The 26,276-nt window shown below is 38.3% G+C and overlaps 2 protein-coding genes across 3 annotated transcripts; one reads left to right on the plus strand and one right to left on the minus strand.

Moving 5' to 3' along the window:
* Positions 1 to 1,287: 1,287 nt before the first annotated feature.
* On the plus strand, positions 1,288 to 26,179 carry LOC132194279 (tubulin polyglutamylase TTLL5-like). Of its 2 annotated transcripts, none has more exons than XM_059615450.1 (13): positions 1,288 to 1,446; positions 1,854 to 1,969; positions 4,043 to 4,244; positions 20,781 to 20,887; positions 21,148 to 21,361; positions 21,428 to 21,684; positions 21,996 to 22,195; positions 22,254 to 22,495; positions 22,854 to 23,250; positions 23,304 to 23,394; positions 23,544 to 23,700; positions 23,747 to 23,913; positions 23,968 to 26,179. In XM_059615450.1, the coding sequence occupies exons 1-13, from the start codon at positions 1,438 to 1,440 to the stop codon at positions 24,734 to 24,736; spliced, it is 2,928 nt and encodes a 975-aa protein (XP_059471433.1). In that variant the 5' UTR covers positions 1,288 to 1,437; the 3' UTR covers positions 24,737 to 26,179. The 2 variants fall into 2 exon arrangements, with proteins under 2 accessions (XP_059471433.1, XP_059471434.1); XM_059615451.1 differs by having other exon boundaries at positions 4,046 to 4,244.
* Positions 6,327 to 16,331, minus strand: LOC132194339 (uncharacterized). The gene is made up of 9 exons (XM_059615536.1): positions 16,166 to 16,331; positions 11,236 to 11,344; positions 10,378 to 10,641; positions 9,617 to 9,787; positions 8,873 to 9,083; positions 8,588 to 8,813; positions 7,916 to 8,225; positions 7,610 to 7,864; positions 6,327 to 7,385 (listed from the first exon to the last, which is right to left on the minus strand). Exons 2-9 carry the CDS (start codon positions 11,323 to 11,325, stop codon positions 7,155 to 7,157), a joined length of 1,758 nt encoding a protein of 585 aa, XP_059471519.1. The 5' UTR covers positions 11,326 to 11,344; positions 16,166 to 16,331; the 3' UTR covers positions 6,327 to 7,154.
* Positions 26,180 to 26,276: the final 97 nt, after the last annotated feature.

Here is a 26,276-nt window from a genome sequence, read left to right on the forward strand (position 1 = left end):
TCCTGAAAAGCCATTTCGAAATATTTTTCACTATCAAAAAGGTACTGTCTTCAGTGTCCTCAAAATATCATGTACATTTTTTATGGTGAAAATCAATGAAATTTCTTTGTATTTTAAATCTCAAGGGTGTGATTTTTTGCGTGTTTAAATTAAACTTGGTTATTATTGATCTGCGGTATTAAAGCGTAATCTAATCTACAGTGAATCTAATGACGTTTTTTTCTAAAGAGATGTTTATAATCCCATAATAACCGCAGTGAAACTTGATTAATTTGAATTATATCTCTGTGATTTTTTAACATACATAAAAAAATATGTTTCGACGTATTTAGTAAAATATTCATTTTTTTATTTTAAATTTTTTTAAATTACTTAAATATTGATTTTGACCAGGAGAGAACATTAACAAAGAACGTTAATCAAACGTGCTGGCCAAACCGAGTCAATATTGGAAGTTGGATTCTTGGTCAAAATCATAAATTTAAATTATTTCATTTAACCTGCCTTTTACGTCTTCTGGGAGTGTCAAAGCATAAAATAGAGCAATTTAAAGTGGTGTTTACCTTCGTACATTAGAGCAAAATTAAAATTATTAATTTATTTTACTGAAATTTCTATGTTCGGACAAAAAATTTAATATTTCTAGAATATGTCGGTTGTTCTATGTGCCTGTAACGTGCATTGTAAAGAGGTCTTTACTACCTTTTCAATGTTTGAGATTAAAATTACTGTTTTTATTCTTTTCGCATAGTAACATTTTTTAATCTTTTCATGATATAGCTCCATTTGTGCCTTTGGGTTTACCCGGGTTTACCAATTCATTTTTTGCAACTATGATATAAAATTATGACAAATAAATCTGTTCATATCATAACAAGAATAATATTATTGAAGTTGATTCTTCATTCTTCAGTCAATGAACCGCAATTAGTACAAAAAGCCTTCGGCAGTTCGCAGCGCACAAAAGTATGACAAATCCATACATAAAATTCGTTTCCTTGGCAAACAAAATAATAAATCCATTACATCTAATTTCGGGCGACGCTAAAAACCAATGAACCCCGGCCATTCGTATAAGTTTGATTTTAGAATGCGAGGCAATCACGAAGGGTTGTAATAATGGGAAAGCAACAAGCCGGTGGTTATGCAGCCGGCCCGGCAGGGAGCGAGGCGGGTTGCCAGGGCAGCGAGGCGGTGGGCGAGGGGCCGCGGCGGCAGCCAAGCGGCGAGTCGTGGACTGATTGCAGCGCCTCCACGTGCGGTGCGGCCGATCGGGAACCAGGGCGAGCAGTCGGAGCAGCGAATCGGCTGAGCCGCCCGTCAGTTTGTCGCATTTCTCGCTCGCTTTCGGGCCGATTTGTCAGCGATTTGCGGACGAGACGCCGCCGAACGAGCCCTGCAGCGTCCACAGGCGATGGCCCTTGACCTTCGGCAGACATGAGCAAGGCAAGTGGGCCCTCCGGCGGCCACACGGTCGCGGCCGCCGGCACCGCAATGCAGACATCCGCAGCTGTTTTTTGTTTTTTTATTTTATGCATATCGCTGCTGCTGCTTCTGCACGGGCAGATTTTTGATCAGACTCTTCCGGCTGTAGAGGTGACTTTGACTTGAAGGGTGGTGAAGATGAAAAGAATTTCGTCTGAATTCCCCGTCAAATCCTAAACTCTTGAGTAATCTGAGGGCCAGGCCCACCCTAAGCAAACATTGATTGTAAAACTTTTTTAAAAAAATTTTTTTTTTCTTTTAATTTTAATCACACTTTTGTAGAGATTCTTATTTTGAAATTTTCTTTATTTAGGTAAAGATGAAATATAAATCTATAAAAAAAATTAATTTCAATTATATTTTTACAGGTTTTAGCCTCCCTTGCAATGGTTGCAGGGGGCAGCCTCGTAGAGGAGGAGGAGGAAGGTTCTCAGGATGCTGGGGCGGACCTGGCACTCGTCCCTCCAGACAGCCAGGGTCACAGGTAATTATTTAATTCAACCTGAGAAAATTAAAAAAAAAATAAAGAGTAAATGGAATTAAAAATTAACAAAGTTGTAGACCTTTAAACTGCAGCGTTCATTAACAAGGATCAATGTCCAGCTGTTGGCGTGTCAAACTCACAGTCAGGGGGGAGGGAGTTGGTTTTGAAAGGTTGACGTACCCTGGAGCGAATACTACGAAATGCAGCACGCCGCGCCGTGGCCGCTTCTGTCAACACTTCTTTATGCCGCGGCCACAACAATGGGTGCATTCCGGCCACTTTCACTTTTTACAGCTGCTGCAGTGCTGCTGATGTTGAGCGACCCAGATTCGGTCCGTCCGTTGCGCCTTTTGTTTGCCCCGCCGAGATGGGGTCACCCCGTTGGCAGCAGAATCACTTGACCCCCAAATTACTCTTTCGCAAATTGCAAATTTTACAAATTTCATATTGGCTGACTTGCAAAAAAAAGTTGGTTTTCATTATTCCTAATATTAGCAAATTTCTTTTGTCTCAATTTATGGAATTATTAAAGCGGCAATGAAATATTTGATTTGATTTATAAGCAGAAATTAGGGAATTTTTAAGTGCACATAATTACATTGTAATCAAAAAATTTGCTGTAATTTTAAATTTTATCTGCAAAATATTTTCTAAACTTAAAAGGTTTTTAATTTTTACTGAATTTTTCATTTTTTTAGGCATAATTTTTTTTCATTATTATTTGTAAATGCAGCAAATTTTTAATGTGCAATTTTATTTTGAAAACTGGCTTTGATTTATTTTTATTTTTTAAGTATGACATGCGTCGCTGGTTAATCAGTTTCTCCACTCAACGCCCGTCTCACTCACGATTGTCAGTTTCTGACTGGCGAATGCCAGATGAAAAGTGGAAAAATTTAAAGCACGCACGCAATTTGCGTTTTCACGCAATCCAAGCGCCGTAGGCTGAAAAGCGCAAAGTTGCATGCTGACCATTCTCTTCTGCGGAAACTATAACTTTTTCCAACTTCAAAACAGCCTTAGTTAGTATCGATGTTTTTTCTCTGTGAATATGAACTTTTTCATTTGTAAATTTATAAAGTGTTATTTTTATTAAATTTATATAGGTCTTCCTTTGCTATTTGAGCGGCTTGCAATTATTTCATCTGCCAATGATTAATTAATTCCATTTTTTATCATAGACTTTTATTTTAAATTAGCAATTTCATTGTTTAACACGGAATTTTTTAAATAGAACAAATTAAAATAAATGAATCAAACTGCAATGTTACGGATTCTCTTTCAGCTTATTCTATAAAATAATTCATGCATTAATTACATGCACATGAAATAAATCAATAATTCAGTTTTTCGACGTCAGCAAACGCCTTTCTTCATAATAATCGATTTTCATTTTCCGTAACAACTGTTGAGACAAATTTATTCGATTTAACGAATACTTTAATTCACGGAGTGAGAAACTGTTGATCTGACGTGACGTATCGCTAAAAAAATCGTGACTTCCATTTAACCACTGAGAGAGTTTAACAAACAAAAGATAGAAGAAAAAAAAGAAACTCAACGAAAGCTTCATGCAACTTGGCCTCTATTATTTTACTGCTTCAAAACAACATGTTCTGCACTTGTTTCTCTGAAACCGAAAGTTTTTCTCCCAATCATGGAGTTTATCGACCGCCCCCAATAATAATAATAATAATAATAATTGGCAGCTTAGACCGAAATGAAAATAAAACTCACCCCAATAATATAATAATACAGAAATCGTTTCCGAGATGTCTCTTGCAAATACCACACATGCTCAATTTGCCAAAGAGTTTTTTTTTTGTCAGTTCAAGTCATGCTGATTTTTTTTTACGTTCTCAATAGGGCTTCTTGTACGTAAATAACTTGTCACTCTCAACATGCAGTGCAAGTAATTTAAATCGCATTACTTTCTTCCCTTAAAAAAAGTGATTTTGAAGCGAACACAATGAATGTTCACAAGTTTGAGGTTAAAAGAGTAGAGAGGCGCGAAAAACTTTGTTAACATTATTTTTTCTACTCTGGTGACAAATTTTGCGGTTTTCGTTTCAGCAGCCGGGAGGGCGACTGGGACCTGAGTCTGCTGGTGGGTGGCCCGCTCGGCGGCAAAAACACGTTCCTCAAGTTCAGGTGCGGCGTTTTGGCCGAGCGGCCCGACAACCCTCCCGCCTACGCCCTCCACATGACCTACAAGACCATCCAGGCCGAGACCAAACTCATCTCAGCCCTGCTCCACGCCCACGGGATGCGAGAGGTAGGAAAATTAAACGCTCAGGAGCCGCCGCGAGGCCCGCAATTAACCGCCGCGACTAATGACGCGCGAAATCGATCTTGCGCCGCGTTTGTTTCTGCGCCCCTCCTGTTCTAATATTAATTGGACTTCTACATTGAAAGTCTCAATTCAAGAACCATCTGCTCGTTTTTTAACATCATTTTGAGCCACATATAAAAACGTTTCCTTTAAATTTAGGCGGAAAATTTAATTTTGTTGAGAAATTTGAAGAACTTTTGGGAGCAGCCAAGAATGTACATACTTTCAATTTTAAAATGATTCTAAATAACCAATTTAGACACACGACGAGCTGTACGTTTTAATTATACTTTTTTTTTTAACTTTTTAACTTTTCATTAAAAAAAAGAGTCAAAATACAAATCAAGCAGTTCAACGCTTAAGATTTTCGCACAGCAACTACGGTGGGGATTTTTAACTAAATAATTGCATGAAAACTAAAACAAATGCTACTTCTAAATAATCTGGAGAGTTTTATCAATTTAAAAGTTTAACAAAAACGGTCAGCTAAGATGAAGGTCACAAGCTTTATAATGTAAATTACGTAGGTAAATTAGATTAAAATTAACAACTCGGAGATTTGTAATCTATCTAATCATGTTTTCGTACTTTAGCCGGGACAAATAATATGTTGACTGCACGAACTGACTAAATTGAGAATCAAATTATTTATTTTAATTTATTTATCTGCTAAAATTGCGCTCTATTAATTAATGAGTTGAATATTTTTCCATCCAAATTACATCGCATATTTTGTATGTCATCCTTCTCAAAATTATTGTATTTGATATTTTAAAAAAAAATGGTTAAAACGAGAAATTTGTCCAATCTCTTCTTGTCAGTTTGCCGCTCTTTTATTGCGGCGCCTCGACAATCGAAACCCACGCGGCCATAAATTTCGTTTCACATCAGCCAGGTGCTGCGGAAACATTGAACCCTCGCCGTCGTCATTGTTTTGCTTCGCACGTGACTACGGAATAATTTTTTCCAATTGTGACTCACGCTCCGGAAGCTAATCCAAATTTGAAGCGCCTTTGAAAATTATGGCCACACAGACCATTTTCGTACGGATTTGATTTCGAGACTTTTAAACGCTTCTCCGCTGATGGGCCAGACTCGGATGAGTCAAAATAGCATTTTTATTTTCAGAGCATGACGCGCGTGGTTAATATTAAAATACAATTCGTTCTTTGATCAGACCGCGACTCACCTCTCCATTTTTAAGACTTCTGTGCAATTCTCGTGGAAAAGAGAGACCTAGAAAAAAAGAGTCGCTTTTGCGACTTCTGCACATCCTTGAAGATATTGTTATGTCGTTGCGTAAAACAATCGGATACGAAAATTGAACTCTTCTTTCTGTCGAGTGACTTTTGCGCCGGTTGTGTGTTTTTTTTTATGATATTGAGCGACGAGCCCTGCAAGTTTGCCAAGCTTTGCAGGAAAAATAGTGTAATTTGAAGAGCCGCTCTTGCCGGGGTTTTGCTCATTATAAAAATCCAAGGCGGAGGAAGAAGTGCTCGAGAGTTTTCCGAGTACACGCCGCCTTTGAATAACAAACTTTCCCATCCCTCGCCATTAAAATGCGGCGGAAAAGAAGTTCTTGCCGCAAAAACTCGCCTACTCGACTACCTGGAGTTGTTTTGCGAAAAAAAAGTCGTGGGAAAACAGTTTTGGGCGCGCATCTGCCACGCAGAAATAATGACAATACGCCTGGCGTTTTAAACAGGGCATTGCATGCGTGTTTCAAAAGTTTTGCGCGATAGGAAATCGCTGACTTGTAATGATTAGTGGCGAGAAAAGGAAATCGATGGCATTGAGGGTCCTTGGAACAAATTGCATTGCGCGCCGCGTCATCATCGAGGGCGATCGCAGGGCTTTGAACTCGATCTGGCCGGGGGATGGAGGCAATTTTTTATTATTAATTTTTCACTCCGCGCCAAATGAAAAAAAAAACATGTTTTGGGAAATCAAAGAAAGTTGTCTTCTTCTTATTCTGTTTTTCATATTTATCAACAATAATTGAAGTTTTTATTGAAATCTGTCTCTTTTTTTTAAATTTTTTTCATGGAATGAAGAACTAATTTTAGGCTCTGCTTCGTATCATGCTGATTTTCTGTTAATTTCCATGATTTTGTTCATTTCTTCTTGAAATAACATTTCAAAAACCTTTCTACGTGGAGCTTTAAAAAATAGACATGAGTTCATTTCACAATGAGGAGAAGCCATTATCATTTAATTTAAATGACTTTTGTGGCCTTAAAGCTACAAAATCGCTATATTGTTCTTATGAAATTCTGTGTCTAATTTTTTTACTTATTTACTTTAAATAAGACTTCTTGATGAACTGACCTTTATTTATTATTTCCTACTTTTGCAACTTGCAAGGACAGCACAAGTCACAAGTTATTGATTTGCCACTAATAGACTAATCGGAAAACTTGATCAATAATTCAAGCAAAGAACTTTACAAAAATAACCTCATGACCTTTAGTACGATTGTCAGACAAGCGTGTCAAAACTTTTAAATTTCTCCTTTCATGTATCATTTGATGGACAGCTTTTCACTCTTCCATTTGCATGGGGATAAAACATTTAGCTGTTGACATTGGCCTGGAATTCGATCTCCGGCGCAAAGTGCTTTCTGCAAATTATCCGCCAAATTGGCTTCGATCCAGTCTGGCACGGCATCTAATTGAAATGGCAACTTGTGTTTCATACACACATCCATTTATTTAGCTTGTAGACACAGAAAATACTCTCCTCTTCACCTTCATCAACTTTTGATATGTCCACGTTTGATTCGGTTGGCACTGGAAATGCACTAAAAAATCCACAGCCCTTGATTTGGCACCAGGTAAAGGGTGGTTTCGCTGCTCATGTGGTGTGAATGCACGGCGAGTTGAACCAGTGCGATCCACCGAGCAGTTCGAGCTGCAACTGGCCGCCGTTGATTTGGCTGTAGACCGCCCTTGTACTCTCACAGTCGAGACCCCAACTGCCAAGGTTGCCCAACTTGCTCAACTGGCCGCACGAGCTGATCAGTGCGTTCACAGCACTTAAGGTTTTCACTTGGCGTGCTTCGTAGATATAGAAACATTCCAGTTTCTGAAATAAAGTTTGAATCATTTTTAAAATAAAAAATTTTTGAATATCAAATATTTGCCAACCTCAATTGTTTCATTTGATAAATATAAATTTTAAAATTTTGCAAATTCCATCAAATTAGCTTAATTTTTCATTAATCTTAAAATTTATTTCAATTATTGAACTTTTTCAATCAAAACAATAAAAAATGTACGGATTTTTTACAATTATAATAAGATAAAAACCTTCATATGGGGAACGAGGTGCCGCAGATCACGGTCCTGCAGATCAAGGCAGCAGAAGATGTGCATTACCCTGAGATCTGGCGCGCACCTGAGAAGCCTGGAAATGGCCTGGGCACTGACTATTCTGCCCAAATGTGCCACCTTCAGGTTTGGCATGGGTTTTTTGTCCGAGAAGGATATCCCCTGGTCAGATTCCCAGGCCACATTCAAGCCATCCACGATCAGGGTGCGCAGCTGCGGACACGAATTCGCAACCTACGAGAAATAAATTTAAAAAAATTCAAACGAAAATAAATTGCATTGAACCTGAGTGAGATCCAAAACGTTGGCTGGCCGCGGCACTTCGTTGGGGTTGACGAAGCTGAACCTCAGGGTCAGTTCCATCAGGGTGTGCCCGTTGGTCTTCAGGTGCGAGTATAGGCAGCTGAGCCAGAGTGCGTTGTTGGGCGCCGAGTGTATGGCAAGAATGGACAGGTTTTTGGGCAAACTCTGCAGGGCAGTCGCGGGAAGCCGGGGCTCGTCTAGGACGAGTGCCCTGAGCTCAGGGCAGTAATGCGTCATCACCTCCAGGCGGTGCTGCGTGATTCGCGCCGTCCTCGCCGCAATCAGGTTAAATCTGCAACCAAATTTTGTCTTACAAAATTGTAGGTAATTCAAAGACGGTCCTTGTTATATTCTTCTAGCTAAAAAAAATACTACCATACTAACGAGAATTAATCTAGCCTTGAATCTCTATGTGTGGAAAGAAAAGGACAATATAACATAACATGCAAAAAGTTTTTGCTTCTTAAAAATAAAAATAAAAACTATATATTTTTAATATTTTTATAATAACTATTGTGATTGTGTAAATTTAAATTATCCCTTTTCTTGCTTTTTTTTTGTCTTTTTTAAATTATTTTTTATCTTTTTTATAAGCAAAAATTCTTACTTAAATGAGTTAATTTTATCATTTTCTAAATTCTGAAAACACTCCACCTGTTGTTGTGACTCTCTTGATGATTAACGGGCGTCTTGTCCAGCGCCTCAAGGGCAGTCACAGTGTGTGCATAATCGCCGAAGGATTGAAGTCCAGGGGCGTGATTTAGCGCGAGAAGAACTCCTGCCGTGCTCACTCCGGTGTTGCTTATGTCCAGGGTGTGCAGCGAAGAGCAAAGGTTGTTTCGTCTTTCGCAATAGTGCAAAAGCACCTTTCTTTGTTTATCTGTGCAAAAAGAATTCACGTCAGCGCCAAGGATAAAATAATAATTACTTTCTAAATACCCGAGTTTTCGTTTTTCATCCAGGGCACGAACTTTGCCAACATCCTCAGTTTTGCCCAGCGGTGCACGGGCGACTTCTGGGGCTGCTCCTGGTTGCCGACTTTGTCCTTGAGTTCGACGCTGACTAGAAGGTCGCGGACGCCGTTGTCCGTGACCTGGCGCGAGTGAGCCACGTCCAGCACCTCCAAACTAGGACAACTAGCTCCGATCACCTGAGAAATTCGACGCTTGGTCAATAGGGGTCTTGGGCGAAAAGCCAAATGCTAATATTTGCGGTGGCGCACTTTTGGCTTTCCTCACAGTTATGCAAGGTTTGATTATTTTAGCAGGTAAGCAGTGCAAATATTGTCTCACTCGGTGACCTAACTGGGTCGCAGGCAATCGAGAAGACGAGCAAATGGCACTCTCGTCTTAAGTTGAAATGTCAAGAGCTCTGCACGTTTCAAAACGTGCATTTATATCTCATGTCTAATTGGTGTTGCAAAAGCAAGTGCCTGCTCAGATTACCGCTCTCTCGAGACGAGTCTTACTATTCAAAATGCACAAAGATCGTCCCCAGAAGTGGAATAAAAAGGCATTAAATATTCAGCAGGTGTTTTTGATGCAAATTAAAGAGCAATTAGACATGAAAAGTGAAAGCCGCGCCGGCAAATTGCTGCGCATTTAGCTGCAACGCGAGCTCGTAAAACATTTTTTTTTACAACCCGCGCTCGTACTTTTTATTCGAAAAAATTAATAAATTCACCTGCAAAATTGAATCGCTGGCGATGTTTCGCATGACCAGTTTCCTGAGGGAAGGGGCCGCCGTCAGGGCCGACCTGAGCAGGGCCTTGTCCAGCCTCAAGAGGGCCGTCCTCGCGATTTCCAGACTGCGCAGGCCAGTGCCCTCCTGCGCCAACAGCCGCAAAAGTGCCGCCTGCGAAAAAGGAATGGATCAAAAACGAGCAACAATTTTTCGGTGTCAACGGCACGCAAGAGCCCTTTCCAAAAATTATTTGCATTGCAACTGGCGAGTCATGCGGATTGAATTACGAATCTCGCGTCTGGCATGAGTGCTGCGATATCATTTTGCATCCGCGGAATTCGGGCAACGTGCCAGATTTGCGCTTGCATTATTTATTTTTATTGCCCGGCAATAAACTCGTTAGCGTCTGATGCACCGCGCGGAATCCCGAGGCCGGCTAATTAATTCATCTTAACCACACCCCGAATTTGATAAAAAAAAAAATAGTTCAGCTTATACAGTTTCTATGCTGTAAAATTAATTATTAAAAAGAGGACAAATTAAACTGGCGACATTGATTAATTTTAAACTTTTGTAAGAAATATAAAAAGATCTAAATTTATAATTATACTCTTAATTATCTTTAAAAATTCCATACATAATTTTTTATTGCTTAAATTTATTTTTAAAAGCCTTGATTGTGATTATTTCAACGCGGATTTCCTACTCCCCCTTTTCAATGTTTTTTCATTAAAAAATTGCCAATGCTTTGTAATTTGCACCTGGTGGCTGCATCCATAGTAGCAGCAAAGTTCGATGCGCAGACTTTTGACGTCCGGCGCCAGTAAAAGGGTGAGGAGATAAAGGGGTGCGGGACCAGCGCCTGGAGAGCTGGAGCCGTCTGGAGGCGGTGAACTCAGCAAACGGGAAGCTTCACGTAGGAGATCGGTCCGAATCGAACCTGGAAGGGTTGCCAGGTACAAGGGCCTGAGCTGCTTTTTGGCCAGGCTCAGAACTTGCGCCGCCGCTCCATCTTGAGCTGCCGACTGCAATGAGAAAATTTTTAAAAATTATTTGAACTTCAAATTTATAGAATCAAATCTTTTTTGGCCTTTTAGAATTAGTGAGAAGTCATAAAAGAAATTTGTCAGCAACAATCTTTTACATTGGTCCAGTTTACTAATTTATTTTATTTACAATAATTTTTTAATATACCTTTTTTACATATTGTTGCTCACTTGTCAAATTCAAAAACATTTTAACTAAATTCTTATTTATTTGCCTTATCATCATGCAACAATAAATATTTTATGAGCAACAACAACAAAGTAATAAAAAAGATTGCGTATTCTTTCGCTCAGTCCGTTACGATTCGCTAATCAAGGCTGCGATTCAAGAAACGCTCGGGGCGAATCAATGAATGGAAAAAGAAGCATCCATCTTTTGTTTATGATGTGCGCCGAGTTTGTGATGCAAAGTATAAAAACGCAATCCGATCCGAACGAAAACACACGCGGCGCTCGAGTCGCGATCGAGAGGCGCAATTAATATAGTGGAAAATAATATGTCACGGAGTGAGCGTGACCTTAGGCCGAGTCAGAAAGGTGCGGTTCGATTAATTCATGCGTGCGTCTATATACCTGCAGCTTGCGACAGGTGACGGCCAGATGAGATGTAATACACTCTTGGCATATTGTCTGCAGCGTTCTTGGCTGTTTTCTTTGGGGCATCTCGAGCGACGCGGCCTTTCTGCAATGAAATACAAAAAAAAATGTTACAATCAAACCGAACAAACTTGTGTTTATATTTTATCATATTTTATATTATTTTGCAGTCAATTATGTTTTTTGTATTACCAGACATTATGAAACTTTTTTTCTTGTCAAAAATCTTGTCAAAACAATAAAAAGTATCAATTTAAAAAATTTGATATAATTTCTATTAATTATCCTTAAATTTCTTTCAAAAATTTACCATTAAATTAATTTAAAATTAAACTATTTAATTCATTTTTAATACTTTTAAATGATTAAATGATGAAAATAAGATTTTATTTTAAAATATAAAATTATTATTACAATTTTTTTTTCAAACTTTTATACCTTTTAAATTATTATTGTTATTAAATCTTTATCGCTGCAAAATGTTCAATGAAAACAACGCTAAAAAATAATTTACATTGCATTTTCATCTAAATATTAATGTCACAAGTGTCCTATTCTGTTCCGTGTGAAGTCCCATATAAGGCTAATTCTATTTGGCAGTTAAAATTTGAGCAAGTGAAGATTGGCAATGTTCCCTCGTTAGTGTAATGACACTGCCGAGGTTGCCAAATCGCCGTCAAAATATTTTCCCAGATCAATTCAATTATAGTCGCAGGCAGATAAGCAGTGCCGAATGTTTGCGTTGATAAGGGCTAGGTTTGGCTTCTCATTGTTTTTATCAAACACTCGACGAGCCCTGCTTATTGGATTGATGAAACGAAGCAAAGGGCACGACCAAAATAAACGCACAGGCGGATGCAACGACAATAATGCTTTTCGAATCGCATTTGTACAACATTATTTTCGTGCGCGCCGAATTTGGGTCAGCCGCGCGCGTTGCAGCCGCGTGCATTGAAATTCAATAAATTTCGTCTGCTCGTCAGGCGGATTCAGCTCTCGTTTAACGACTGAAACGTGCCCCTTTACAGCAGGTTTATTAATGGATTAGTGGTTTCTACAATTGTCTTTTACTATCAAGATTGCTTTTGTATATTTTTCTAACTTTAAAGATGAGATTCAAAGTCTAATTTTCAGATTAATTTCATTTCCTGTTTTTACTAAAATGATCAAGAAGATTTTAATATAAGTTAATTACTGAGCTGATAAAAAGAGCATTATTTTAATCTATCAATAAGAAGCGACTTTCAAAGGTGCACAAAAATATTTTAAAGAAAAAAAATCTATAGATATTAAATCTGAAATAATTTTAGAAAGAAAAAAAAACGCAATTTGAATGAACAAAAAATATGCAGGAAATAGTTCTTTGTAATTGTCATTACCACCAAAATTACTCACACATATGATTCATTCTTCCGATCCGCAATTAAATTCCACGTCACCTCTATGAATCTTTGCAACTTTTGGCACTTAAAATCCGAGACGGCTAATATATCGAATGGCGAAGCGGGAGCCAAAATCTATTTTAATTTGGCCGAGCAAAAAATTGCCTCACATGCTTGAACCTTCTCCTCATTGTCTCGACAAAAATATCGATTCGGTCGCTAAGCCTTGCTCGACTAACCGTGCTGATGGCTTTATTAACGTCGATCTCGCTCACGAAGGGGTTGGAGAAAAATAATTTTCGTATAAACGTACGTTCAGATTTCGTGCTGAACTGCACGTAAGTGAGTGAGTAAAAAGAATCGAGAAGAGACGCCGCCGTTCGGTGTCAAGGTCTAAACAATAAATGGCGCGCCGCTTGCGTGAAGCGCAGCGAAATAAAATAACTTGGACCTTCCGCATTTATTTATATTCCCGCACGAAACCGCGTTTTTGCTCTAAAGCGCGGGACTCCCTGCGCGTCTCAAGACATGCAGATAAGCTTTTTTAATCTGTCGGCAAAACAAAGGTTTCGCAATAAAAACGAAAATACACATTTTTATGTAACTCGCATAGAATAACACAGAACTGGTCTTGGCCTGTGAAAATGCTAAAATGCTTCCTGGAAAGCATTTGTTTTTATTTCAATTTTGCTGAAAATATTCCTTGGTTTGCCAAAAATTATTTTATAAACTTTTTACTTCCAGCAGGAGGATCTTCGAATTTAATATTAAATTTAAAATATTTTATTATGAGTCCTCAAAAGTTAATATTTTTGCAAATTATCATTTCTTTTCCTTGAAATAAATAAACAGATCAATCAGAGATTAATTAAAAATTATAAGTCTATAAATTTAATTTTAAAGACTATTAATTTTCATAAAAACATTGGGAAACCATTCATTTTTCTTTAAATTATGGAAGCAATTTACATTGATTTGATTTTTGTAAAAAAAAAAATTGAACCTATTTGAAGAAAGTTTGCGTTTGCGAGTTGGAATCTGTAGATCCATCTCTCCATGATGTCATTCTATTCATTTAATCTTGACAATTGAAGGCGATTAAGCTTAAGTGCGTGGAGTGCACAATTTATTGGTCGACCCTCAACTGCGAACATCAAGAGGTGTCTGTCTCTGTCTGCTGGATGGCCTTATTTTTCACACCGAAAGCCATAGGGGAGTCGATGGGATTTGTTCGAATGCGGCCTCGCCGCCGAAGTTGAAAAGTTAGAGAGGCGCGGCGCCGCCTCGCTGGTTTATTTCCACGACAAGGCCAAACGCACACATTCAAATTTAGGTCTAGGTTCCTTCCTCCTTTGCGCTCCTCACACATCCCATCTCGATCTCGCAGCACAAAAATCGGCTAATGAAACGATTACATAAGGTGGAGGCGTCGGATGTATTATGTTGTTCAATGAGACACGCGGCGGCAGCGGCGGCGCAGAACTCGTTCTTATTGCGTCTTTAAAACGCATGCTAATTTACGAGCATCCTCTTTAGCGAGGGGGGAGGACTGCAGTTCTTTTCTCAATTCAGAATTTCACGGCCGCCGTCGAAAGAAAGAGAGATTAGGAAAAGTCGACTGTTCTCGAAGGCTTTCTGCGATTTATATAACATTTTAATTACGGCGAATGACTTTTAATTTTTGCATAATTTTTAACTTAACTAAGAAGTAATTTACAACAAACGTCTAGTGAATTTCGCTACTTTTTTAATTAAGCCATTAAATTCAGCATTGCATCTTAAAATGTAATGCTTTCATTCAAACTCTTGAGGATTTTTTACGTTTGATTCAAGGAAATTTATATTTCAAAATTACAATATATAAATAAACATTTTTTTTTTAATTATCAACAAAATATTATCCTGGAAGAGGTCAGGCTTTTTCCTTGTTGTAAAGATTGTTTTTATTTAAAAGCAAAACGACTCTACCAGTTTCGGTCAAGGTCTGCGAAGCTTTTTTGTGAGCAAGAAAATTCCAAAAACGAGCAATTTGAAAAACCTTTATTTTTAGCAAATAAATTTAAAATCTTTGAACTAACTAATTCTAGTACCAACCCATTTCATGAGCAAACGCTGACGTTTTGTTTCTGATTAAAACAAACTTTACAACGAGGAAAAAGCCCGATCACTTCACTTCAAAAAATAATCGATTTAGAAAAAAAATGCAAGTTTTAAATATTTAAAATTTCAATTATTAAAAAAAAATTGGTTCCAATTATTTCCTCAGAGATGTTTTTTTGAACTTTAAATAGTAAAATAATTTCTTCCATTTGTAATAAAAAAGTTAAGAATTTCCTTCTATATCTACTGCAATACACTTCCTATCAAAAAAAAAGCCCGGAATTTCCTCCTTTTTTTTATATCGTTGCCAGGACTTGATAAGCTTGTCAATGGTACGTGGAAATTTCAGCACCAGGAAAGTGAAAAAATTATTTTCCTTTAATTATACAAATTATAATTCATGCATTATGACGTGGTTTTGTTGCTGTTGTATTAACTGGCGGAATTGCGGACTGGCCGCGAATTGCCACACAGGTTGTCGGTGATCATGTGGCCTGCTCGGTTTCTCGCCTCGCGGAACAAGTTTTTCTCGCATGTCAGCAGAAGATTTGAGTTTTGAGAGCACACGACGTCCATATACGATTTTCAAAACCAAAAGTGCAAACTGTTGCTGCATGCACTGGCGCAATTACCAAGCAAGAGCAGCACTTACCGCAGCGCCAATTATAAAGTTGACGTTTCGTGTGATTAATTGACACGGACGGCGTGCAAAGTTGCGGAGTGCAATTACGGGTAAAAACTAAATGATCGGGTGCTTTTGAACGAGGAAGCGGCCAAAGGCCAACGGCTAATTTGCCAGCGAGATTGATGTTGGCGAAAAGCGGCTGTGCAGGCTGGATTTCGCGAGCGCCGCTATCGATTTTCTGGAGCTGGAGAGGAGCGACGCGAATAGCCTCCCCATATAATACAACTTAATGCCCAGCCAGCCCAGCAGCGGCACATTTTCCAGGACACGTGTCCCAAGGCGTGACCTATATTCTATGAAAAGCAGCGGAAAACCAATTTCTGATCAAAATTGTTCATATTGCATTTTGCTGAAAGACTTTATTAGGGGTAAATTTTTTATTTTAATTAATTATTCAAAAAATTTTGTTCCGAAACTTGAAATGAGAGTATAAAATTTGATCTCAAAATGAAAATTAATATCAAAGTCACTGAATAAATATTTCAATAATGTCAGTCACGCTAAAAGCTAAAAATTCGTTGTTAGATAGGAAGGCAAAGGTTGTTAATAACGATTTGTCAGCAGAAAACAAATATTTGTCTTACATATTCGATGGACTAGCTTTCTTTCTTTCTTTCTAGACATACGGAGGAAATCGCGGTGCTGTTTTGAAACCGGCTTGAATGTGGCCATAAAAATAAGGTGAATCAAAACTTGCTCCTCTCGGCCGAATTTGAGTTTTCAAAATTATTATACGTACCACATTGGGAAAATCAAAGGTGCCATCGGGAGTTTGGGTCGGACACGAAGTGGAGAAAATCGTTGTTTTCGTTCACAAGCACATTTATTTGTTGTTCACATGGAATTAATGACGACGGCGTTTGTGCTCTCGAGGGCACGTTCACTGAAACTGAACTGACTGGCTTCTCATGAACGCTGGCAACTTTATTTTAAAAGCGGTGCGCGCGCGCACCGCGGCTCCCACTTTCCAGCAGATTGAGCCGCTCAGACTGCCAGCCGCTCCATCGAGATCATGAATGAATGGCTCTAATTGCGAAAGTTAATATCAACAAATGTTTGTTTGGAGGTGGAGAGATTTGAAAGCGCTGTTTGGAAATCCACGCAGGCTTAGATTTTGTATCGATTTGTACTTAGAGGAAAATTACAATTGCTAATGCGCAGGAATAAATTTTAGGTCAAGCAACCCTACAATTTCTTTCTGTCAAGTCGGTTCCAATTTACTACGCAGATTAAATCCTAATTTATTTTAAATATTCATTCAAAATATCAAATGTCTTGAAGTTTTGAGAGGAAAAATTATTTAGTGCTCTTCTAGCGTTTGAAAAAAACTGTTTTTTCCTTAAATAAATAAATTTTTTTCCAAATTTATGATTTTTACAAAAAATAACTAAAGTCAATTTCTTAGTTTCCTTCCCAAAAAGCCTTTATTTGCAGAGAATGTATGCTTTTTTTTCTATCGGATATTTTAAGTTATTATTTTTTTATGCGTGTTGTTGCCTTGTAAACGAAGTTCTAGTTTGCAGCTAAATTTAGGGAAAAAAATTAATTAAACTTTTGTCAAAACTTGCATAATGGTTTTAGGTTGCACAAAAATTTCACCTATTTGAGGAAATCGAAATTAGCGGTGCTTATTACGTGGTGGGTCATTTTTTTGTGTGGCTCAGAGTGAATCACGCCGGCCGCGCGCTTCAAGTTTAATTGCCGTGGCTGCAGGTTGCGGGGTGAAAGTGGAGCAAATGCACGCCAGACTCGCTGGAGACTTCTTTTCCACAACAAGCCTGTACGAGTGAGCGCATCACCGCCTATTAAATAGAAATGCTAATTAACAGCGGTCGCGCCAGACAACTTGGCTCTGCCTGCATTTGTTTACATGCACCGCGCGTGCGTTTCTTCCACCCAGACTCATTTCATTAGTTAATTAATTTGTGCACTCGAGAGAGCGACAGAAGCAACACGCACGCGATCTCTGAATTTCATCAAGCTGAGTGCCTCCGGAAATTATTGCACCTTTTCTACCAGATAAGGGTCATCTGTGCGACTCTTCCACTAAATTAGATTTTTCATCTTCAAACTTTCTGTTGTTGAATAAAAGAGCCCGAAAAGAAATCTGAATGAATAATAAAAAATGCACAACAGGAAGCAAAATACCAGAGAAATGCGTATTTCCGCACATTATCGTAACAGAATCGACCACAGTTTTGCATGAATTAACTTTTTTTTAAATTCAAAATTTTGTTTTCAATTCAGGAAAATCAGATGGTTGGTTAAATATCAATAAAAAATTCATTAAAGATTATAAAATATATTTTTTGAAAAGTCTTCGCCGTAATTTTAATAATTTCTGCATTTGAATTTACAATTGTTAAGGAAATTTAAAACGTTCACTAAATATAAATAAATCTGACTCCTCATTTATTAAAAAATTACGAATTCGTGACATTCATTTTCATCTGATTTAGCAAATTAAAAACGATCAAAATTGTATCTTTAGTTAGATTTGATTCGGCTTTGCAGTGTAACGATGGTCAACTGGAACTTTTAATTTATTTGGAAACTCAAGTGTGATTTGATATATTGCAGGGCAAAAATTTCACCAATCATGTGGCAGATTTCTTTTTAATGCAAATCTGCCATGATGATCTCACCTTTTCTGAGAAGCCGACAAGAGAAAATTGACCATTGTGTTTTCTTGCGAATCAGTTTTACTTCTCTTCTGCGCACTTTTGGCACTCTCGAGCAGTTTATTTCATTTTTGCGCGCGCCTCTTGACTATCAATTCTGGCCAAAGTGAAACGACCTTGATTAGTGTAATCCCAGAACAAAAAATTAGCGTGCATTTTTATGTTTGCACATAAAATTTACAAATCAGCCCAAGGGCGGACAGCTTTTTCAGATAAGTATTAATAATTAGCCTGATTAATATCAACAGTTGATAACCTAATTAATTTCAACGAGATTATTCAAATTAAATTATTTAACAAAATCTACTCAATCACTTTCAGGAGATAAGGAAATAAACGAACTCTGCTTACTCGTTGCAGTGGAAAGGCCTTACTATAAAACCGCCAGTTTCCAGTTTAGAGCGAAAATCCCTTTGCGCCCGTGAACCAATTTTCAAGACGCATAAATATACGCGCAAGGAAATCCCATCTGCAAAAGTTGTTGACCTGCGCTGTGCGGCCGACGAAATAAATTAACGCTTGTTTCGGTTGAAAGTTCAATGAGAGTTACAAATAATTATGCAGCCTTGCTGGAAATTCCTGGAGCATTTTTTAATTTATATATCTGTGCGTTAATCGAGCGTGAAAATTGGAGCAGCTCTTGCTCAATTTTATTAATTCTCTGCGTCGTAAAAGCAAATTGAATATGTATTTTAAAACTTGTCGTTAAAAAAATATTGGGCACACGCCATCAATTTTTTTTTCACTTGTAGCGCACGTCTCGTCAGATGCATAAATACATAAATATATGTTCAAGTGCGGATGCGCGATCACTGAAAATGAAATCGCGCGGCTGATTGATAATCGCAATAAAAACAACCTTCACTTTCCAAGCCGTGCGTTTCGGCGCTTCCTCAAGCGGGCGGGCTGAATACAAAAGTTTCCGTCTCTACAACCCGCGTGACAGAAATTAGTAAACACAGGTGCTGCGGCTCCAGACAAATTTCACACCTTTTCCCCGAGTACCAATCTGCAGGTGAACGGCACTTGTGAGGAATATAAAAATTAAAAAATACAATTAACAACTTGGTTTTTTTATTCATTGATGCTTCCTCAAAGCGCAAATTCTGCTAAATTTTCATATTTTATATTTTCTTTTATCGTAATTTTTTTAAAGTTTTAAAAATTAAGTATTATTACAAGTTTTACAAATGAAAACTTGATTAATGATGAATAAAGAGAATTAAAATTGAAAAAAAAAACAGAAATTTAAAAAACTAAATAAATACAAAATTTTTTTGTTTTGCTTTGCTGCATTTTTAGCTCAAATTTAGGCTTTTTTAAAATAATAATCATCTAAGCGGCAATATTTGCAAATTTATTTAAATTTTCCACTCATTCTCTCAAGTAGCAACTGCACCAGTTCTTGGCACTTTCATCGCGTGAGGAGAAATTCGAGGTATCACAGTGTGCAACTAGAAATAAGTAATAGGCTCTCATTATCAGATGCACATGTTGGATTAAGCGAAAGTGCAGTTAGCAGGAAAACGAATGCGCGTAAATCGAATTCAAACCCCGTTTTTCCCCTGGCGGTGAATATAACTTCTTTTTATCACTTGTGTGAAACGTTTTACTCGAGCAGAAATTGCGCACTTGGCACAACCGGCGCTATTGTCTCTCTCGAATAAAAATATACATTATCGCCGATGATTCTCCCTCGTTTATTTTATATTCTTTTCGATTTATTACACCGTCGACGCCAAATTGCTGACGTCAAGCCGGCCGCGCACACATCTGCTCGAATCGCGGAAGCAAACCTTTGAACGAGAATGATGCGATATCGCGGCAAAAATTTCTGCGCCATCCAACAGGCCTCTAATTAGTGACCAATGGATTGGCAAAAATTCTAGGTTGCAATTGTTAAGCCAAACTTTATTTCCGTAGCAAGTGATTTATTACTATTGAAGTTGTATCAATTTCTATCAGTTTATTTATTAGGCCATTATTTTTTATCTTTGTTGAGGGGAAAAAACCGCAAATTTTCCTTTTTCAAAATCCATTTGAATAACTCAAATGATTACTGAAGAAAAATTTATAAAATATCTTAAGGATTTGGAGAAAGAGTTTTAAAGTTACTTTTAATTTTTTTTCATTGCATATTTTATCATGAATTTTATTTTAATAATCCGAAGTGGGAAAATGAGAAGAAAATGTTATACCAGAAGATTTTTGCCAAAACGCTCAGCATAAAAATTAAGTGGCCGCCCCAGTGCTTTCATAAAATTAAATAAATCATGAAGAAGGAGAAAAATGAAACATGACATGCGGCAAAAAAATACAGCAGATTAAGTAGAAATTCGTGTTGCCATTCAGAGAAATTTGCATTTGGGAAAGAGAAAGCCGAGCGCAAAAGTGGCGAATCCACAGATCTTCCTCACTCGTCGTGTATCAAATTTTCGCAGGCGCCACGCGATTTCACGGTGGGTTTGCTGCAGCCTTGCCTTGCCGACCCGCAACCGCGATGTCGGAAAAAGTTGTTAATCATATAATGTGACACCCAAGCGCTAAGAGCCTTTTTCAATACAAACACGCAGCCTTGTTTGTTTGCTGCTTTTTTTTAATTAATTACACCGTCGCATTATTTGTTTTCCTAAATTGGAGGTTATTAAAAAGGAAATGCGCAATTTGTTGCAGGTTCACCAAAACATCCCGGACTTCAACCTGCTCTGGACTGGCATCCACCCAAAGCCACATCTTCTGCGCGCCCTGACGCCGTATCAAAGGGTCAACCACTTCCCAAGGTGCGCGTTCGTAACTGGATTCTTTCTCTGTCGCTGCCAAAATGCACTTGTCATCGCGCTGACAATTCAAGTTTTCTCCTCTACCTTGTCGACCTTCTCTTTCTCGCGCCTTACAATGACTTTTTGCACCGCACGTTGAGTAATATCCATTTTAATGTTGCAAAAATAAAAAAACTCTCACTGCTCCATTCACTGCGTGTATTATTTATTGTTTTTCGTCGCCTTGTGTGGAAATTAATGGGACCGGCACTTATTTTTAGGTCGTACGAACTGACGAGGAAAGACAGGCTGTACAAAAACATTGAGAAGATGCAACACCTGAAAGGTCTCAAGAACTTTGACTTCATCCCGCAGACCTTCGTCATGCCCACCGACTTCAGGGATCTCTGCTCGGCGCACTATCGCCAACGAGGGCCTTGGATTGTGAAGCCGGTTGCATCCTCGAGGGGCAGAGGAATTTTCATCGTCAGCACAGTATGGAGAAAAAAATTATGAATCAATATTTTATTGGTAAATAATGATGTTTTGTGTCAATTGCAGCCTGAACAAGTACCTCTGGAGGAGAGTTTGATTGTTGCCAAGTACATCGACAACCCTTTGCTGATCGACGGCCACAAGTGTGATCTGCGGCTGTATGTGGTGGTAACGTCATACGACCCGATGCTCATCTACCTGTATGAAGAGGGGCTTGTCCGGTTTGCCACAGTCAAATATGACACTTCCGGCAAGCATCTGTGGAATCCTTGCATGCACCTTTGCAATTATTCCATCAACAAGTATCACTCGGATTACATCAAGTAAGTTTTAATGAAACTGTCAAGTACACAATAGAATAAAATTTTTATAAATTCTTTTCTTAAAAGTTGGGATTAATTTAATTTCAGTAAAATTGGTAGTAATGATTTAAGAAGAAAAAAAATGTTTTCAGATTTATGAATATGTGATGTGTTGCTTTAATCAATAGTTTTAACCATTTTAAATCATTTGCTTAAATTAGATCAATTAAATTAAAAAATGGTCTGATACAATGGCCTGTTTTCCAGTGGACTTATTTCTTAATAAAAAAACCACTTTCTCTAATTCATCTAAATTATATTTATTTTAAAAGGAGTGATGACCCACTTGCGGAGAACGTTGGCCACAAATGGACTCTGAGTGCACTTTTGCGCCACCTGAAGTCGCAAGGTCACGACACTGCCCTTCTCATGCAGAGGATTGAAGAACTTATTGTAAAGGCTGTGTTTTCATCAGCACCACCCATTGTGGCAGCTTGCAAACTTTTTGTACCGCACACTCACAATTGTTTCGGTGAGACAGTTCAAGTGTGAAGTCCTTTATTTTTATTTCTCCTCATCTAATCCCGCAGAGTTGTATGGATTCGACATTCTCATCGATTCGAACATGAAACCGTGGCTGTTGGAGGTCAACTTGTCGCCGTCCCTGGGCTGTGATTCACCTCTAGACGTCAGGGTCAAGTCAGCAATGCTCTCTGACCTGTTGACCCTCATTGGCATTCCTGCCGTCGATCCAATGCTTCGTAGAGCTAATGAAGGAGGCGCTAACAAAACCACGTCTTACTCTCAAGACCTGCTCAAAAAACTAAATAATGTTAGTAGTTTTTGTCAATTTTAAATTTGAAACTGGACATGATTAGTTTAAAACAGAAATTATTATAATTAAGTCAAAATTCATAAAAGGAACCTAATTAACATTCATTTTAAGTTTTAATTAAATAAAAATACATCATAATATTCAAAAAAGTTATAAGCGAAAACAAAAAATGGAAAAAAATTTGTCAGAAGAAAACACAAAAATTTTCGAAAAGAGCTTAAGAAAAATTAAAAAAAAATCCACATTCCCTTGTTAAAAAATCATAGATTTTGAAATTAAAATTTAATTACTTAGTAAAAAGAGAAAATGTTATTGTCTGGAATTAACAATTTAACACAAAATTTAATTTTTTCAGTGTCGCAGAGTGCAGTCGGCTGACACACTTCCAAAGTCGAAGGGTGCCTCAGGTCGATTGAGTTCAAGCACCCCTAGTCTGACTGCAGACGAGTCTCGACTTGTCCGCAGCGTAAAAGCTGAGTTTGAGCGACGGGGAGGGTTTGTGCGCATCTTCCCGTCACCAGAAAGCTGGAGGAGGTACAGCGCCTTCCTGGATCCCACCACAGGGGTGCCGTGCACTCCGTCGCCCCTCAGCTCCATACCTTTTGGAGCAGTGCACAACCTGAATCTGCTGCTGCAGCGCCACCTATTTCCCGACCAAAGCACTTGCACTCCAAGAGTTGACAGACTCAGCAGATACGAACGAGCACTCCTCAGAGGCCACAGAGCAGCGTTTATGTTAGACGGAGACAAAGGTTGGAAAATCGAGCATAAATTGTCACAATTTTATGGTCTATTTATTTTCCAGGCGTGGGTTTAGAGTCAGCAGAGGATGCCCAACAAGTGAGCGCTTTAAAAGAGCAAGTGCGGCAGTCCCTTGAGAATGGAAACAGCTTAAAGTAAGTTTGGTGACAGATTCTATGTATTTATTTTTAATTTCTTGAGCTTAAAATCTTGCCTATAATAAATTACAACAACAAAATTTAAGGGTTTAGTAGAAAAACACATTTTAAATTTTTATTTAATTTCCTAATTAAAAAATTTACAGCCAAAGTCAGTCTCGCCGTGCATTTGGATTGTACCTGGCCACAATCTTACGTCGCCTCGCAGGGCCCACCTTTGCTTCGTGTGAGACCCACGCTGAACTGATCCTCAGGTTTTTGCAGAAAGCCTCTTACAACCTCCGAACTCCTTACTTTGTGAAGGTATGATTAAGATTTTTTCATAACAATTTTATTAACTGAATTTTAGGTTCCTAGTCGCAAACTGGCTGGCAAGGACCGTGTTGCTGTGATAGCTAAGCAGCTCAATGATTTCATTTACCTGTACAACCGAGAGACCGATCTCTATGCAGACATTGCCGAGGGCTCCAATAATGTACCCATGCAGCTCTTCCAAAGATTTTTAGCCGTTGCAAAGTATGCTCTAATTTTTTTTAATACTTTCAAATGCTCACTCGATTTAAATTTCAGTGAGCCTGAGTTGGAGGAAGTCTTGACCCTGCAAACCCGTCTCTACAAATGCGCACACATCTACTTAGGGCGGTGCGGACCTCAGCCGACAGCTGACCTCCGCTCCATAGGCCTTCTGAGGTCACTACCAGAAATGTCAAACGCCTCCGACTGCGAATGTGTGCGCGGCTTGAAAGCCTCCAAGGCCGCCACCTCTCTGCCCAAACTGGCAACAAGGCGCCCTTCACCGAACAGTCAGAGACCACCTCAGGTCAAGTCTCGCAGCCTGGACAGCCAGACTCCGGACAGCGAAGAGAAGAGCAAGCCCGGAGAGGCGAAAGTCGAATTGCCCAAGAAGATAATCACCATTGGGGCGATTGTTTTGCCAAAGCAGGAGGAGGAGCAAGAGAATCACCAGATTTTCGTCATGAGAAAGAGCATCAGTCTGCAGGAGGGTGCATACAAGAAGGCGCAGCGGATGGCGACCGAGGATGACATCAACATCCTCAGCTCGGAAGCCAAGGAGGCCAAAGAGAGGCTCAGCAGAGACAGGAGCATAAAAATCGAGTTTGTCAGGAGCAAAAAGCAAAGTTCGCCTAGAAACAGGCGCTCCCTGTCCGGCGACAGCATCAGGGATGATAACCTGGTGGGTTTGGCGCCTCCGAAGGGTAGGTCGGCTCCTTTCCCTGGTGGCCACAGATCTCTGCCGCGCCTTGCTGGTGCTTTCAAAACCCGAGAAGAGGAAGAAGCAGCTGTTCGGAGGCTTCTGCAGCCTTTAAGGAGGGATTGATTAGTTTTTATTTTATTTTAATGCCAAAACATTGTTTCAAACATTTCAAACTTGTCTTCTGAATAGATGCTAGAACAAAATCCTTTTCTCGCTCTATTTCGACTTGAAAATATATATCTCTTAAAAATTTTACGATGTGATGAAACTGGTCATAATTTGTGCTTCGATACCACAGAGGTGGGAGAAGAATGCCTTTTTAAATCAAGCGCCGCTTTGAGACAGAAACGGGGTTGACTGAACAGGCTCAAATTTTTGAATAGATTTTGAAAAGCGCTTAATTGTAAGATTTGTTTCTGTCTCGAAGGAATAAAATTGCAGAGAATGATAACTGGATTTAAAATTTAAAAAAAAGATTGAGCTCTTATTATTATCAAGTCTTACTTACATTGAATTTCCCCACAATTCTATACATTTCATTATGTTTTTTTACTTATATCACTTTATTTACTTAGTTTTAGGAAGATTTTATTTTGACACCAGCATTTATTTATTTGTTACATTGTTTTATTCCACATTTTCCTCTAATCAATATGGATGTGCCACCAGAATTAATAATTACCTTGCAAGAAGTACGTCAAATATATTTTGAATTTGCAACAGCATCTTTGTGATTACAGTTTGCCACCTATCTAGTTTAGTTTTGCAGCTATATGTGCATAATTATTTTTCTCCGTGTTGTTCAGGTACGTGGGCGTCCTTGGAAATTAAGCATGTGTGCATTAATTATGATTGGTCCTGTGATAGTGCGACTCCTCGCACTCAGGTGTGGCCACTTGTAATTAGCAACCAATTTTGCGGAAAAATGCAGTAAATAAATAAATAAAAAAGCAGCATAAGGATGATCTACTACTGAATTGTAACGCATATTGCGTAATGTTTGGTTAATAAGATGAGGCTCGTAAACAGAGATATTAATATTTTACAATATATGAAGATAAATAAGCTATTGTGTATTACTCGATCCGACTAAGAATTTGTAAAAGCACATGTGCGTAATTAGATTTTCTCTTCGCACGTTCAATGAGTTATGATTCTAAAATGTAATATAGTTTTTCAAAATTGAACAAAAAACTCTAATTAATTATTTTTTTCAATATGAAGGCCTTGCGAAATAAATCAAATTTGATGTGTGCTTAAAAAATGAGCTTTTGTGCAACATGAGTGATGTGAATTCATCAATAAAGGGGGGTTTTGACTCCATTTCAAAAAACATTTTAACTACTCAACTTCTTCACTTTCCAGAAAAAAAACGCAATAAAATTGATATTAACGCCCCCATGTGTACATGTCCAGCGATTGTATGCTGCTTAAAATATTTGATAATCAAGTACGGCAAAAAGCATCGAAAACAAATAAAAATATACTATACTGATATGATATACAACCCTCAAAACATCTCTTAATCCTATGTAAGCCTCAAGCCAACGTCCAATAAATTGTGCAAGAAAGAACGATATAGTTTTATTTGTGAAAAAGTCCTATATATTTATAGTAACGCAATTTTCCAAATCATTTGAAGTAGTAAGAAGAATTGCTATTT

The sequence above is a fragment of the Neocloeon triangulifer genome, unplaced genomic scaffold (assembly GCF_031216515.1).
Source record: "Neocloeon triangulifer isolate White Clay Creek 2 clone unplaced genomic scaffold, ASM3121651v1 ptg000006l, whole genome shotgun sequence".
Classification (NCBI taxonomy): Eukaryota; Metazoa; Arthropoda; class Insecta; order Ephemeroptera; family Baetidae; genus Neocloeon; species Neocloeon triangulifer.

What these genes read in the sequence shown, in the direction of transcription:
- LOC132194279 (XM_059615450.1), top strand. An exon ending in AGGGTCAACCACTTCCCAAG is followed by an intron (nt 20,888 to 21,147) that starts GTGCGCGTTCGT and finishes ACTTATTTTTAG; the next exon opens with GTCGTACGAACTGACGAGGA. An exon ending in GCACACTCACAATTGTTTCG is followed by an intron (nt 22,196 to 22,253) that starts GTGAGACAGTTC and finishes CTAATCCCGCAG; the next exon opens with AGTTGTATGGATTCGACATT.
- LOC132194339 (XM_059615536.1), bottom strand. Translation starts at nt 11,325, where the DNA reads ATGCCCCAAAGAAAACAGCCAAGAACGCTGCAGACAATATGCCAAGAG. An exon ending in GATGAAAAACGAAAACTCGG is followed by an intron (nt 8,814 to 8,872) that starts GTATTTAGAAAG and finishes CTTTTTGCACAG; the next exon opens with ATAAACAAAGAAAGGTGCTT. An exon ending in ACCTCGTTCCCCATATGAAG is followed by an intron (nt 7,386 to 7,609) that starts GTTTTTATCTTA and finishes ACTTTATTTCAG; the next exon opens with AAACTGGAATGTTTCTATAT.